Raw genomic sequence first — 15,209 nt, 5'->3', positions numbered from 1 at the left:
TTTTCATCCTAGTTGTTACAGTTATTCCATCTTTCACTACAGTGGTATCATTAAATGTTCAAAATTCAATGTTTAAATTTTGAACCAGCCTGGTGTGTTGACTTAATGGCTCCTATCGTACCATTTTGGGCCATAACAGGATGTCTAGGCCTGTTTTTATTTTTTATTTTTCGCCCGCCCGCTCCATTATTTTTCTAGAAAAAATCCGTTAACCAAGAAATTAAATTGGTGACTGTGGCCTTATACACACTTGCAATTATTAAGCCTTCAAGCAACAAACTTGCAAATAAAGTAATTTTACTTCATCATGCGATGGCAGAGGAACACAACAGACAAGCTGTTGAAAGGTTGGCAGGAGTTCAAATTTTGGATTAGAAATAAGAGAACATTGCCATTAACCTCCTTTTCTTTCTAACAAATAATATACAGGAGCAAGGGTAACCTTCTACTTGAACTTTGCCAACTGGAGGTGTACAGAAAAACACAGAGTGACAGGAGCAGGCATGTACATGTGTTTTGGATCAGCCCTGAGCTGGATTTTCAAGGTCATGTCTAGAAAAGAAAATTCTGGTGACTTCCAAGCATAATGCTAGCAGTGAACTATAATGGCAACCACTACAGTTTAAATAATATAACCTTCTTGGCGAAGGTAACTAGAGTTCCACGACCTCATACCTTCGCCAAATGATGTTAAAGGGCGCATTATTACATTTTTACTCATTGATTTCACAAATAAGAGCCTCCTTTGCATGGATTATATCAGTTGATCATATTCTCCACCTAAAGACAGCCTTATATTATCTTGACAAAAAAGGCTATTCTAGCATTTCCTCATAAATTATGCAAATGAGGCAATGATTTGAATACATTATGTTCCTTGATGTTCAACTTCGTTTAACTTCCAACTGCAGCAAGTATTAAATTCCCAGCAGTTACTACCATGAAATTACAGCAATTTCCCATTGATTACACAAATTAGGACTTCATTACAAATTTGTCGATGTTATTACAGTTGCTCAAAATTTCCCCTAAATTCTACCCTGTGCCATGGCAAAGGCAAACAACATTTGCTTTCACATTTTGCATATTTGAAGTCTACATGTAACTTGATAAACCTGTACAAACCACAGGACAATGTGCCCTCCGACATTCATAGAACGTTACGTCAACGTTAACATTTGGCTGCAGTGACTCATTTCTTTACCTATGTAGTTTTCAGAGGAAACCAGGGATATTAAAATGAGATTACAAGAATCATTCTGGCATTCAGGCAACTTGTAATGAAATATACTATTTGAGCATGAGAGTTATAGGCACTGAGAATGACATCATATACAAATATGCATGTGGGAGGGGGATACGGTAAATTCATTTATTTTTACAGAGATTTGATTTTGCAGTGGGGGGCAAAAATGAAATCTTTGCCAGGTTTCTAGTTCACGGTCGATTTGTACAATACTTTGAAAAAAAACATAGACTAAGGCCACACCAATTTAATTCGTTGTTTCTCGGATTTTTTTATAAAAAATATGAAGCGATAGGGTGAAAAAAACAGGTCTTGGCATCCTATTTTAGCCCCAAATGTTACGAAAGGAGCCATAAAGTCAACACAAAAGGCTGGGCTAATATTCAAACAATGAATTTTGAACTTGCATTGCTAGATGGAAAAACTGTAACAACTAGCAAGAAAAGGACTTTCCTCAACTGTTGGGGGCAAAATATGAGCATTTTTCAGTTGATTCAGAACCAGAATTTTTTTTTTTTTGCAAATCAAAAAAAATGAAGAGGTGAATCCGAGAACCAACAAATTAAATTGGTGTGGCTAACATATAATAAAACCACTCTAGTAATTCTAGTAATACATGTACAATGTAAATTTGAGGTATCATAAAAATGTTCTTTACAATTTGGGCTACATGATATTTTCCTGTATGACACCAGCTTTAACATTAAGTGCTGAGTCAGCATTTTTGTAAGTCTAAGTGCTCGGTCAGTGTCATTCATCTTCGTTAAAAGAAGACCCTTCAGTTTCCCCCGACATGATAACATTACCTCTCTACGTTAATGTAATATTTATTGAATAACCTGTAGAGAAAGAGTTGGAGTAATGGAGGCTAATGTCATTAGCCTGAACCCTTTTCTGGCATTAGGCCACAGCAGGTAAGTTTTTTGGATGACATCCTCCGCAAACTCCAAATCTATTGCGAGCGGGCGAAAAAAAAAAACAAGGCGGGCCAAAAAAAAAAACAAGGTTCCTACATTTTAAAATTTTGACTCAATCACTACAAATGGTTTTGATTCAGTGGGAACATCACATATACACAGCCAGCATCACATATCACTGCATCAAAGTAAGAAACAAAACATTAAATCAGAACCTTGTCTTGTCTACTCTCTGCATAGTTATCTGCCATCCACCTTCCAGCATGGCAGCAGACATCTTTGCCCATTTTTGGCATGTTGACCACTGTCAGAAGGCAACAAAATTTCTTGTTTTTTCTTCCCAAACTCAGGCGAAAATTAATGCGCGCGCTGATGTCATCCATAAAAATTACTTACTGTGGCCTAATTGACACCAACTGCCTCAAACCCCCTTCATGTTTCATTCAGGCAGCAACAACTTCATTTGCTTGTTCCGGAAATCAACAAAGTGGGAAAAAAAATCACTGCAACATTGTCCAGGCCATGTTGTTTTGATTATATGGATGACATCCTCTGGGAACTCCAAAACTGATGCGAAAAACAAAATTCTGGTTTTGAATTAACTCAAAAATGCTCATATTTTGCCCCCAACAGTTGAGGGAAGTCCTTTTCTTCCTAGTTGTAACATTTTTCCATGTAGTGGTTTGATTACAAGTTAAAAATTCATTGTTTGAGTAGGTTGACTTCACGGCTCCTAGTCCTATAGTAGCATTTGGGGCTATAATAGGACGATGTCTAGACCTGTTTATATTTTCATTTTTTTCGCCCTGTCGCTTCATTTTTTTTTCTGAAAAATCTGAGAAACAACAAATTTAATTGTTATGGCCTTATCTCCTTCTGCGGAGGTAACAATTTCAAGTCTCACTAGAAGAAATATGTCATAATTTGTGGCTTATGCAAGCAAGGAACCCATTTTTTATTTGTCTCTTGGTACAATTCAACATCTCATCTTTTCCAGCCAAATTTAACATCATTTGCCTTTGTCAAAAGTCCTTGAAAATATCATTGCTGTAAGTATACATGTATGAACAGTATTCTTTCTGTCATAATTTATGGCTTACGCCAGCCACCCATTTTTTACTTGTCTTTTGACTACAATTCAACATCTCATCTGAGTCATCTCTTGGAGCCAAACTCATTTGTCTTAGTCAGAATAGATTCCTCCAGTCTTTCTCCACTTCCCTGGCTCTCTACGGGAGTTGTTTGGTTTGTTTAATGAGGAAGAAAAGAGACCAGAGGGTTGTAGGAAACGTAGAAAATGATTTCCCCCAGGAAGGATTCAGTCTCTTCCCTGGGAAGGATGCACAAATCTCCACTCCGGTTGATAGCTCGTTACGGACACTTTGAAAATGATGAAAGGCCACTACTGATTGAATCCCACAAGGCTACAGCCATTTAAAGGCATCCAATGCGATTTGAGGGCAACAAAACTGAAAATATTCTGAATAAAGCAATATTTGTGATATTGACACATATTGCTCCAAATTGGCACATTTGAGTCAGTATTTCATACTTTGGGCTTTTAAAACTGCAGAAAAAAGGCCAAAGCTGAGTCCTTTATTTTATGGGTGGTACCCTAAAAATCAGCCAAGGACCCTTCCAGTAACCATTTTCTGTCAGAATTTTGGGAATTTTTGCTCCATGAAGGTCAGCATACATTAGGATACTGTGGTTTCAACTCTGTACTAGATAAATGGCTGAAATGTTGGCTTTGAAAAATCAGGTTTCCAAGCCCTAAAAAAACTGCACTGGATGCCTAAGGCATGCCTAAAGCATGTTTCTGACTTCAGTTTCCAAAAAAATTGGGGTCAGTAGCAGAGCTTGAAATACCCATGTGCAATGTGCAAAATGCACATTATTTTCAAAATTTCCAATTAAAAATATTTTGCATGTGCAATTTTCCAGCTAGAGCAGGAGGGGAAGGGGGGCGCATTGCAGGCAAAGAAGCAAAAACTAACCATAATATGTTGTTTTTATTTAGTGCTCAGTATATTTTACTTTACATATCATTAACGATAATCAAGGAAACAAACAGCGATGGCAGACTTCACCCCCTTACCTAAGCAGCGATAGCAGACTTCACCCCCTTACCCACACTCCAGAAATAAACACCCTCTTAACTATACTGATCTTAAAATGTAATCTAAATTTGCCAAATAAAAATACTTCATTGCTCTCAGTGTGTTGGTAAATTTTTATTTAATATGTACCGTATAAAATGTTTCAGAAACTTCCAACAGTTATTCTAGTGTTTGTGACATGTGGAGTATACCACTTGGAAAACAGTAATGCCGACCGACTAAATATCATTTTGCACATAAATTTTTCAAATGGCACCTAAAAATTATTGCCAACATGCAATTTGGCACGTACCTGAAAAAAAAGTATTTCGAGGCCCAAGTAGGCATGGATTCTAATTTTGTTTATTCAGTTTTCATCGTTTACTACTAGCTATAGGTTCCAGTTGAAGTGAAATGTATCAAGACAAGGGCTTGTCTCTCCAGTTGTTTGTGGGGATTTGAAATTCAGATGTCTGATAGAATATTTTACAGTCTTGCTAGCAGTCAACAGAAGAATAAAGGCTATAGGGTCGGCTGGATTTTACTCTAGGGTCAAAAGAACACTGAGTCTGAAGGCAAATTCCATTTTTTTTATACCAAGATGGCTTTTACCTGCTTTCTGTGATGTCCCTTTACCCATTAGTGCGCTGCATCTGGGACCTAACGGCTACCGTAAATTTGAAAAAAAAAGTGGTGATTTTTATTTTCATGGTTTTCACTGCTGAAATTTGTGACACAGCCAATGTGTTGTTACTGTACGTCAGGTTACTTTTATCCACAACTAAAAACACTGCAAAAACCTCATTTTCCCTTCTTCTGCAAAAATAAATGAATTTACAGTAAAAAGTATCTCATTGGAAACTCCCCCTGGGGCGAAGTATAATACCACTTTGTCCTCACCAAAACATAATCTTCTTCCGGATTTTGTCTCCACTCCATTTTCTAATTCAGGCATACATAACGCCACTGACCACACCAATTCAATTTCTGGGTTCTCTAATTCCAACTGTCATCCAATATTTGATAACAATTTTTAGCGTATGGAGTTATGCTAAATCACAATGTTACATCGGTATAATTAACTATAAACAAAAACATGATTATGTTTACCGAAGGAAAACATAATTGTTTTTGCTCAGTTTCCTCTTCTTCTCCACACCAAAAAGGTCAGTGACCTGAACCAGACGTCTCTCACCATGGTTACTGGTGTTGGGTTACATCTTGTTGCAATTCTATAGCAGGAGGGATTTAGACTCCTTCCACCATATACAATGTATGTGAATGTGTTTGAGTAAGAATTAACAGAGCAGACCATATGCAAAGGTAAACGTTACGCATTTACTTTGCAAATGTTACCTTACTTTCTAGTTATATAGTATTCTTGATGATGTAATGATTCTTAACAAATAGTTACATTGACTCTGCCTGGCACCGGTTGCACAGGTTGTATGAAATCCACGGCTAATGCAGCAGACATAAAAACAACCAGTCTAAACCTGCCATTATCCATAACAAGCGGGCGTTAGCACAGCAACGATTCTCCCTACAGCTACAATGTCATGTACAATCTCAGCGCTGACGGTAAAATGGTAAAAACGCAGTTCGGGGCTCAAAATACAAAATCTTGCACTATTTGCAGGTTTGTACAAGTGAAATGTTAGTTGTATACTCAGTCTGGTGTCTACGTGCACGAAACCTGCACAGGTTCATGTACTGAGTTTATTTGGAACATTAATAAGTGTTACCATATATATGAAGTATAAAGAAATATTAATGATAATTTGTTCCTGAGGCCACACCAATTTAATTTGTTGCTTCTCATATTTTTTCAGAAAAAATCAGGAGCGACAGGGCAAAAAAAAAAAAACAGGCCAAGGCACCCCATCATAGCCAGAAATGTTACAATATGAGCCATGAAGTGAACATACCAGCTGGTTTATAATTAAAACAATAGATTTTGAACTTTTAATGAAACAAAATTGCATTGTTACATTGGAAAACTTAAGAACTAGGAAGAAAGGACTTTTTCCAACCGTTGGGGCCAAAATATTTCTTTCATTGAGCATTTTGCAGTTTATCTACAACCCAAAAAATTTTTTTTTTTTCCAAATCAGAAAAAAATGGACAGGGCGATCCGGGAAGCAACAAATTAAATTGGTGTGGACTGAATGTACAGTTTTTAGTACATGTATTATCCATACTTCTTCAATTCTGAATGGTGTGGGTAAAATTTGTCTGGTGCAGATAATTTTCAATAGGAAAATGTTATTCTGACCCCTGCAGTTTTTGCAAGTTGACTCTGAATAGAATACCGGTATGGCTCCTGGCTTATTTCTGAGACTGTCACGGTACCCGGTTCTGATTTACAGTGAGATCGAAGACCAAGTGTATAGTTCATTTCTACAAACAGTAGGAGTCATAGATGTTACAAGTCAAGAATACGTAATGAGAATATTGTTATACAACATAGTACAAGATCAGAACAGGCTTTTGAGACCAGCAATTCAAAATAGTATCCCTGCATTTAGGTTCTCGAGGCTTTAGGTTAAGGTCTTGAATTACATTGTTCACAAAGTAACATGCAAATATTATTGCAATGTAAGTCAAGTAGCCAACACATGAGAGCTAAGGAAAAACATGTCCTCTGTTCAAGTGTTCACATTGTAACAACAACTACCCAATCCTGCTTCAGACACCCTACTGACTATGTAGTCAGTAGTAGTAATTGTGCTGTCTCTAAACTGCCAGCTCAATTGCAAGCATTGTTTTTGGGTGGTGGGTACACTATGAAAACAAAATATTTTAGCACAATTCTGCACAGTGCTTGTACTAGTTAGTGGAGTCACAAAGCATTACCAGTTCAATTGATGTTTGCACTTGGATGGTCACAGTTACATGTAAATCTCTCTTTTTCTAAAAGTAATTGTTATTCCTTCCGGGACAGAAGTATTGTTTTGGGTGGCGCTGCAGGTTTAGGCGTTTGGCTTCCAGACCATATGACAGACAGGCAAAAGACAGGAGTACATGTATCATTGACAATTTTGGGACAACAGTAAAAAAATTAACTTCGGGGTAGGCTAGGTATTGATCTCCACTGTCGAGTCTCTCTGTCGCATTGCGATGTTGTTCCCATCCTCCGATGCGCCGCTGTCATCGTTGTTGGAGTCACGACAGCGAAAACTTTCCACAGTTTTGTACACCAAGCACGAGATGAGAATCAGGGCCAGCGCGTAGCCCAAAACGTTTATAACGAAATGGTACGTCGTAATCACGGGCTCCTCTCGGTCAGTTGTCGTTAAGACACCGACTACGTCACTTGTGGAATCAGTGCTTTTTGAAAAAACACCAGTGATATTTGTAGGGTGGGTTACAGCATGACTGACAGTTGAGGTTGAGATCTTTTGAGCTTTGCACTCCGCGAGACGTCCCGAAACGTTCGCCAACATCATCCCTTTGAACCGGTTCGGGCTGGAACACCTGTAGTCCATTCTGTTAGCGTCGAGATAGCAGGCCGCGCACCGCTTGCAACAGTGTACCATCTTCAACTCTGCCAAACAATCCAGCAGACACCGCACCTTCGCAGCCAACCACAGCACAGCGCAACCGCAGTGGAGCGGATTGTTGTTGAAATCCACGCGGCGAACCTGCGGTAGCCCGAGTTCTCTTTCCGAGACGGACGCTAACCGGTTCCCAGTCAGGTAGACGTACCGTAGGTTGGGGAGGTGTACGATCACTGTGTCTAACTTGACCTCTTCGAGTTGGTTATAACTGAGTGTGAGAAACTGCAAAGCCGGCACGTTGCGGAGAGACATCCATGGAAAGACCTCCATAGCGTTATACTTTATACTGAGACTGAAGAGCATTACCAGAGGAGGAATTTCCGTCAGGTTTTGGATCTGGTTGAAGGACACGTCCAGTCGACTGGTGTTCGCTGGGATGCCACTGGGCAGGGACTTCAAGTCAGCAAACAAGCACGTTACAGAAAATATCGCGTCGTCTTCTGTCTGGCAGCTTTGCGGCAAGGCGTGACAATCCGTACAACACACCAAATAAACAACGAGAAGTAAAAACCGTGACGTCATTTTCTTTCTACACGGTGACACAACTTTATAAGATAATATGTTGGATTTGCATATTTCCTTTTTCGAATCAAAGAAGAATTTGACAAGTGCAAAACACTAGTAGAGATGACACATCTTGGAATTCAAATCCAGTCAAATGTCAAATCATAGGAAAAGAAACTGGCTTTCTTTTCAATGGTGTCTCTGTGCCAAAAATGTTGGTAGATACAAGTCCTAACTCTCGTGTATAGTATACGTGAACACAGTCCTTGATAAGCAAGCCACAAGCTGTTGACTTCATGATCAGGTGGTACTATAAGTATAAACTACCAGTCCTATCTCTAAAACACAGCTATACTCTGAATACATATATCATTATCAATATTAAAGTATGCCAAGAGGGATACCAAGGTGTAAGTTGACAAGCACCCAGTAGCAATCCAACGGTTCTGCAATTCAAATAATTCTAACCGAAGGAAACCTTTGAGCACCGACTCACGTTCTGGTAAACAGCATCATATGCATGAAATTGGTCTGGGAAAAACAACCAGATGAAAAAAAACACTGAAAAGAAAACGACATATTCATGTGTCCTTGTTTACAGCTGGCCAGACAGACAATAGCAGTGTACCTTGCTTTTTTTGTAACATGTTCTAGGAACTGTGGTGGAGGGCAAAAAAAATTGGGGCATTGTAAAAAAAATGCAATTTCTTACAATTTATCACATTTGCCATAATACAGTGTTAAGAACACAAACAAAACACAGACAGGTACAAAAAATCAAAGATCCCATAATATTAATAGTCATATCTAGCTAGGTGAAATATCTTCTTGGGTTGTTGTGTATTTCTTCTTTATTAAATCAATGTTTATTCATCAAGTTATTGTAAATTACTCAATAATTCTGTCTATGCATTTTCCCATTGGCTCCCATAATGCAACAGACAGGAAATGAGATAACCTATTCTGGGACCTTTGACCTAACTTCCTGTTTAGTGCTATATCAGTGAAGTTACCTGTTCCTGTAGCCTTGTCCAAGTGAACATGTTGCACTCCATAGTCTGTCAACATAGACTGGATATCCTGTGAATATGAAAGAAAAACATTGTTACTCCTCTAGCGTCTGCAAAACACAGTTCACAGTTGTAGTATACAGCCAAACCTGTCAATCAGTCAACTGGTTCTGGAGTTATCCTCTTTTGGATATTTTCAAACAAACGCCCCTGCAGTTCCAGAGCATGCTGGTTGGGGGCCCAAACTCACGTCATTTCTTCCCCAGCACAAGAGCTACCTATCATCCAAATTTCATGGACCTAGCTTGTCTAGATCGAGATATCATAACCGGTAATTCAGCTGCAGTTTTATAACAAGCTGCCAGGGGGCCAAAATCCAATCATTTTGAGGTCTCATCAAGACCTACCCACCTACCAAATATCAAGACAATCCATCCAAGTCTTCTTGAGTTATCTTGCTCACAAACACACACACACGCCCACGAAAACATAACCTCCTTGGCGAAGGTAATGAAGCTAAAATAGCCAGAGGGAACTATTAGTACAAATAACACTGGTCGCATCAATTTTGGAAAGTCACAAGGCATTTGGAAACTCAAGTAAAAATTGATTTTCAACATTCAAGTTTCACATCAGTGTGTAGCTCTTGGTGTAATGAGCACAGTGATATGAAAATTATTGTTCTGCAGTGTCCATAACTTAAGATATCATTAATAATAAATACAAGCAGACCGGTGGTCTTTCCTAACAGCCCGTCAGGCCTAACAACTAGCCCGCAAGTTTTAATTACAGGACCTTCGGTCTAAAGGCACTAGACTACAGGTGTAGAATCCCAGCCCGCGGGCTGATTTACTCAAAAACCATTCAGACCGTCAGCCTAACTTCAGCCCGCGGTCTGGAATTTCTGGTCAAAGAGGTGCAAAAAGCCCAAAACAATGGCATGGAAGGCGTGAATTGATTGATGTTTGCAGACTGTCTGTGCCAATTTCAGCCGTGGTGGGGTAAGGATTCAGACCTCACGGACTACATCCCAGACCGCGGTCTGATCCAAGTGATGTGTAAAACTTCATTCTCAGAGCAGAAAATAAGGAAGGAGAGCATAATCCACACCCATCTGTTAACAGTGTTGTACATTTTTGCCGCTTTCAACCTCATTCACTCACTCAATCACTCAGCTTCGCATGCTCTTTCAACTACATGTAGACCACAAAAAAGAAAGAAGAGCTTACAAACACGTTCTGTACCAGCTAGGGGTAGAAAATGAAACAATTTTTTCTCATGAGCATCCTGAATGTCATTGAAGTTCAGTTCAGTTCAGTTGAAACATTGGGAAAATTATGTTACAGACAGTTTTGCCGGACAAAATTCTAGTACTATATAATATGAGCAAGAAGCCTAATACATGCATTGCAACTTAAACCTGCTTTCAAGCAATGGAGTTATAAAATCCTCAGTCCATTTCTGTTCAACCATGGTTCAACAGTTCTCAGGTAATTATTCTGATCAAGGAACAATTGTTATGCGGGATGAAACTAAGTTTAGCTATTGTTCTTGACATGCAAATGCCACTGTCCAATTATCAAGTTGGACTATTGTTGAGTTACACATCGAATTACAGTACCCCTATCTGGGCAGCTTGACTACTGTTCTAATCATAATACTACAAACTAGTTGAGGGATAGAAAGATTTGGCCAAGACATGGTTCTCAACGTGTGAACCCAGGCCATCTGACACTGTCATTATATACAATGTCATAAGGTTTTCTGATTGGATATTTTTTCGGGCTATTGAGCTACCCAGTGCAAGCTGCAAAGACCATGTCACCCATGTCTGGGTACTAGTAGCCCGACCAGACTCTCTAATTTGATAATTGGACAGGTATGAATGATAACATGCATGGAAATTCATTTTGAAAATTTTCTTCCTGCAGGAAATTTCTGCAGGAAAAACCTACTAAGACATTGTAGATTCCTGCAGATAGAATCCTTCCTAGAAATTTCGGCAGGAATGACTGTATAATAAATATATACAACTGTTAGGCCACACCAATATACATGTAATGTAGTCTCCACCAGACTCCTTTGCAGGCTAAATAAATAGTAGCAATCGGCTAAGGGGAATATCATTGGCCAGAGGAGTTGTCCGGCCATAGAGACTAAATATAATGTTCAGACTCATTCACTTAAAGAAGAATCCTGTTCTATAAAATTACAACATTACATCAATATTCTCTCAAGGTCACCTTAGTAATTGATCAATGATCATCTGATTTTTTGTATGTCATGACAATTCATGCAGTCTGATAACTCAATGAATGCTTTTGCTTCGGAAGCAAAAGCATCCCCTTTCTTCAGTTGTAAACACGTCACGTAATTCAGCGTATGATGTTAATGTTCGTATTGGCCAGGCCTGGGGGGCATGCCACGCCCTAAAAAAGGTGTGGAAGGCCCCAATCCAGAATACCACAAAGTTAAAAGTCTTTAAGTCTTGTGTAGAGCCTATTTTGTTGTATAGCTCCGACTCATGGACTTTAACTAAAGTCTTGTCTAAGAAACTGAATGGTAACTACACGCGCCTGCTTCGGTGTGTGTTGAATGTTCCATGGCAGAGCCGCATGAGTAACAAAGAACTTTACAACGGTCTACCCCTGATTACCCAGACCATTCAGAACAGACGGCTGGCCCTTGCCGGTCATGTGGTACGCCACGCAGAGATGGCTGCCAAAGTGCTTCTCTGGCAACCAGATGTAAAAAGAAGGAGGGGACGTCCGTCCCTACGTTAAAGAAACTGATCGAGGAAGAGGTTGGACTACGGGATGAGGAACTTCTGTCCGCCATGCGAGACAGAGCCACATGGAGTGACATTACAAATGGCACCTTAGAGGATGACCTGAACTGAACTGAAACACGTCTAACATTGATCAGATTCTGACTGGAGACTAACTTCAAGTTGTTGCTTGGAAGTTAGAACTTGTTAATTTTATCATAATCACCTCCCTCCCCTTTTGTCACCCATTTTTAAAGAAACTGTGTTCTTTGTGTCTAGGGGATAACAAGCCTTTACAATGTAATTCATAGGCTTATTGAGGGATGTCTATTATCACTCTATGGTGACATTTCCTTGGGCAAATGTTGGCCCTCCAGGAGCCAAGGAGCTAGCCTGGCAGCAGTCTGGTACCCATGTAACAGTGGGGGGGTTATAGGCCCTACTGCTCGCCCGTTTCCTACACCCAGGCTACCTGGTCTGCTATCATACATGTACATCCTGCGCTGTACAAGCATTTTACGTTCTGTTCCAAATTTTGGGGAAATGTCCAAACTGAATGAACAGCTCTTTTTCATTTTTATATATAACCTATTTGAGATGTTTCACAAATATTGTAACAATTAGAAAATTTTCACTTTTTTTTAAATCATACTTTGAAATTATCTAGAAACATTGTGTTTTTTTCGAAATGGTTACAATTTGTAATGTGGAATATAGCAATATAGAATTGACTCTAGGCCTTGGGCAAGCACTTCCAATTAAATTGTAATTTAGACTTATTACAAATCCTGTAAAGATTCTCATCATTAATTTTTTGTTCATAATCTAAATCTAATCTAATCTAATCATGACACTACACATAAACTAGTTGTGGGATAGAAAGATTTGGCCAAGACATGGTTCTCACCGTGTGAACCCAGGCCATCTGACACTGTCATTACAATGTCATGAGATTTTCTGATAGGATATTTTTTCGGGCTATTGAGCCAGTGCCAGTGCACCCATGTCAGGGTAGCCCGACCAGACTCTCTAATTTGATAATTGGACAGTGGTCATTTGCATGCCTGGAACAATAGGTGACCTGAGGTATGACCCGCATAACAAAGGTGCAGGAACAGAATAATTACAAAAGAAAATGTAACATGAATTTCCTAAAGCATTGTACAACTCCTTGCACTGAAAGCAAGTTCATGTTGCAAATTGAGGATCGATTCCTTGCTTTTTATGTTTTCAGTGTACATCGGCTGAGGCTTATACATGGCAGGATTATGGCACTAAAACTCCAAATGTTTTCCTTTTGATTTAAATGTTTCCATGGAGTTATTGTTTATCTGTTAACCATGTCCATTCATCTTGTTTTGTTGTGATCTGTACTTAGCCAAGTCTTCATTCTTTAAAAAAAAGATAAATTTCTACCCCCATGATGTTTCAAAGGGATTTGGCCAGGGGAGTTGCCCATCCATAGTAGGACAGATTGGACTATACCTGCCAAACAGAAACGTAAGTGACCATGAAGTGTCCTCAAAAGTTGGCTTCCAACACCACAACCAATCAGGTCTAATATGAAGTGTTCTTGCTGAGACAAGGGTCTTTTATGATGCTATCTGATCTTTTTTAGTCATAACCGTTACACAAATGTTACACCCCACCCAGGTATCAGCCCAGGTAGCACAGCAGGAGCAAAATCCACCTCCTCAAACATGTTCAAAAAGCTTTCTACTAGAAAGAGACTTTTTGCAGTGTTAATAGCAGAACAATTCTTCCCATGTACAGGAAAAATTCTTCCAGTAGAAATTTCTGAAGCTTTTGCAGAAAATGTTCAAAATGAATATTCATGAAAGTTATCATCATTCATACCTGTACATCATACTTGTCAATAATATGTAATCACTTATTGAAAATATTAGCTGAAAATGTGAAGGGTGTTTATTAATATGAAGTGATATGAAGTGAAGTGTAAACCATCATCAATCTGGAAGCATCAATTTGGAAGCATATTTTTGTTTCCCACTTTCTGTTTGGTGTTTAAAGTCTGAAGGTTCTCTATCATAAGGCCTAATCATCAGCCCAGCCTGTCCACAGACCGACAGGCCTGTTCAGGCCCGCGGGCTAACCATTGAGCCCAGACCTCTCATGAATTTATCACAAACTTGTTAATTACACAGGTGTGAAAATGTGAATTCTCATTAATTCAGTGGTTTTCATGGGGTGTTCATGAGGCTAATTGGATGCGGTCTGGATGCGGGCTGGCTAACTCAGGCCGCGGGCTAAAGTTTAGGACTGCCAGGCTAAGCTGCTGGGCATGACGGTGTGTGTTCTAGACCGCCAGGCTTGCAATTTTTAAAGTCAAATATCTTGATAAATTTGTACATTCTGACCATAAAAAAGCAACCTGGTACTGAAGATAGCATGATCTTTCCAATGGCATGCAAAAGTTCACTGTACATCCAGGAATAACAAAGTTGAAAATCAGGGGTTTCAACATAGCTGTCTCAAAATTCGGAAAGTGACATTCCAAAATTGAGGTGACCAGTGTTAAATGTACAACTTCTGTAAGAAAATTATCTTGACTTTGGGACATTTATTAAAGAATCAAGTTAATCTGAACAAGAGAGGTTGTTATCATAGACACTTCTATCAACACAAAAAGCTTTTTGACAAGAAGACTAATAGTAATAGTACCATTTGGGAAAGGAATTTGAGATAGAATCGACTAAGTAAGGACTCTTCTATCTGTTGAAGATGCTTTGGGCAATGTTTGTACAGTTGAAGTGCTTTTTGTCACATAGATATGGAAAGTACTAACATTTAAGTGTCTCTACAAGAAATCTGTATTCAAAACAAAGTTAGCAAACTCTGAGAATTCAAAAGACATCATCTTTCCTGGCAATGTATTTTTAGAAAAGCTGACAAGTTGCGAAAGGTTTTGGGAATGAGTTCATTCATTGGATTGTACATAGGCCCGATTTACACGTGCGTCATTTATATGTGTTGGGCGTAAAACAACGCGAGCCCGTGCGCGGCGCCGCACTGCGCATTTTGTACGACAGATTTTTTTATCGTGTAATCAACCTCCGCCACAGACGCGCGGCACGACGTGGCAGTT

At 39.2% G+C, this 15,209-nt stretch overlaps 1 protein-coding gene across 1 annotated transcript in view; it reads right to left on the bottom strand.

Annotated features, from left to right (window-relative positions):
- LOC109486109 (ribonucleoprotein PTB-binding 1-like) overlaps positions 1 to 15,209 on the bottom strand; it is a 48,089-nt gene that overhangs the window by 13,433 nt on the left and 19,447 nt on the right. Inside the window, 1 exon segment of the mRNA XM_019789798.1 lies at positions 9,340 to 9,406. Within this exon segment, the coding sequence (XP_019645357.1) occupies positions 9,340 to 9,406 (67 nt within the window).

This window comes from Branchiostoma belcheri, unplaced genomic scaffold (genome assembly GCF_001625305.1).
Source record: "Branchiostoma belcheri isolate BF01 breed outbred unplaced genomic scaffold, Haploidv18h27 scaffold8, whole genome shotgun sequence".
Taxonomy (NCBI): Eukaryota; Metazoa; Chordata; class Leptocardii; order Amphioxiformes; family Branchiostomatidae; genus Branchiostoma; species Branchiostoma belcheri.
This window is presented reverse-complemented; position numbering and strand designations above follow the sequence as displayed.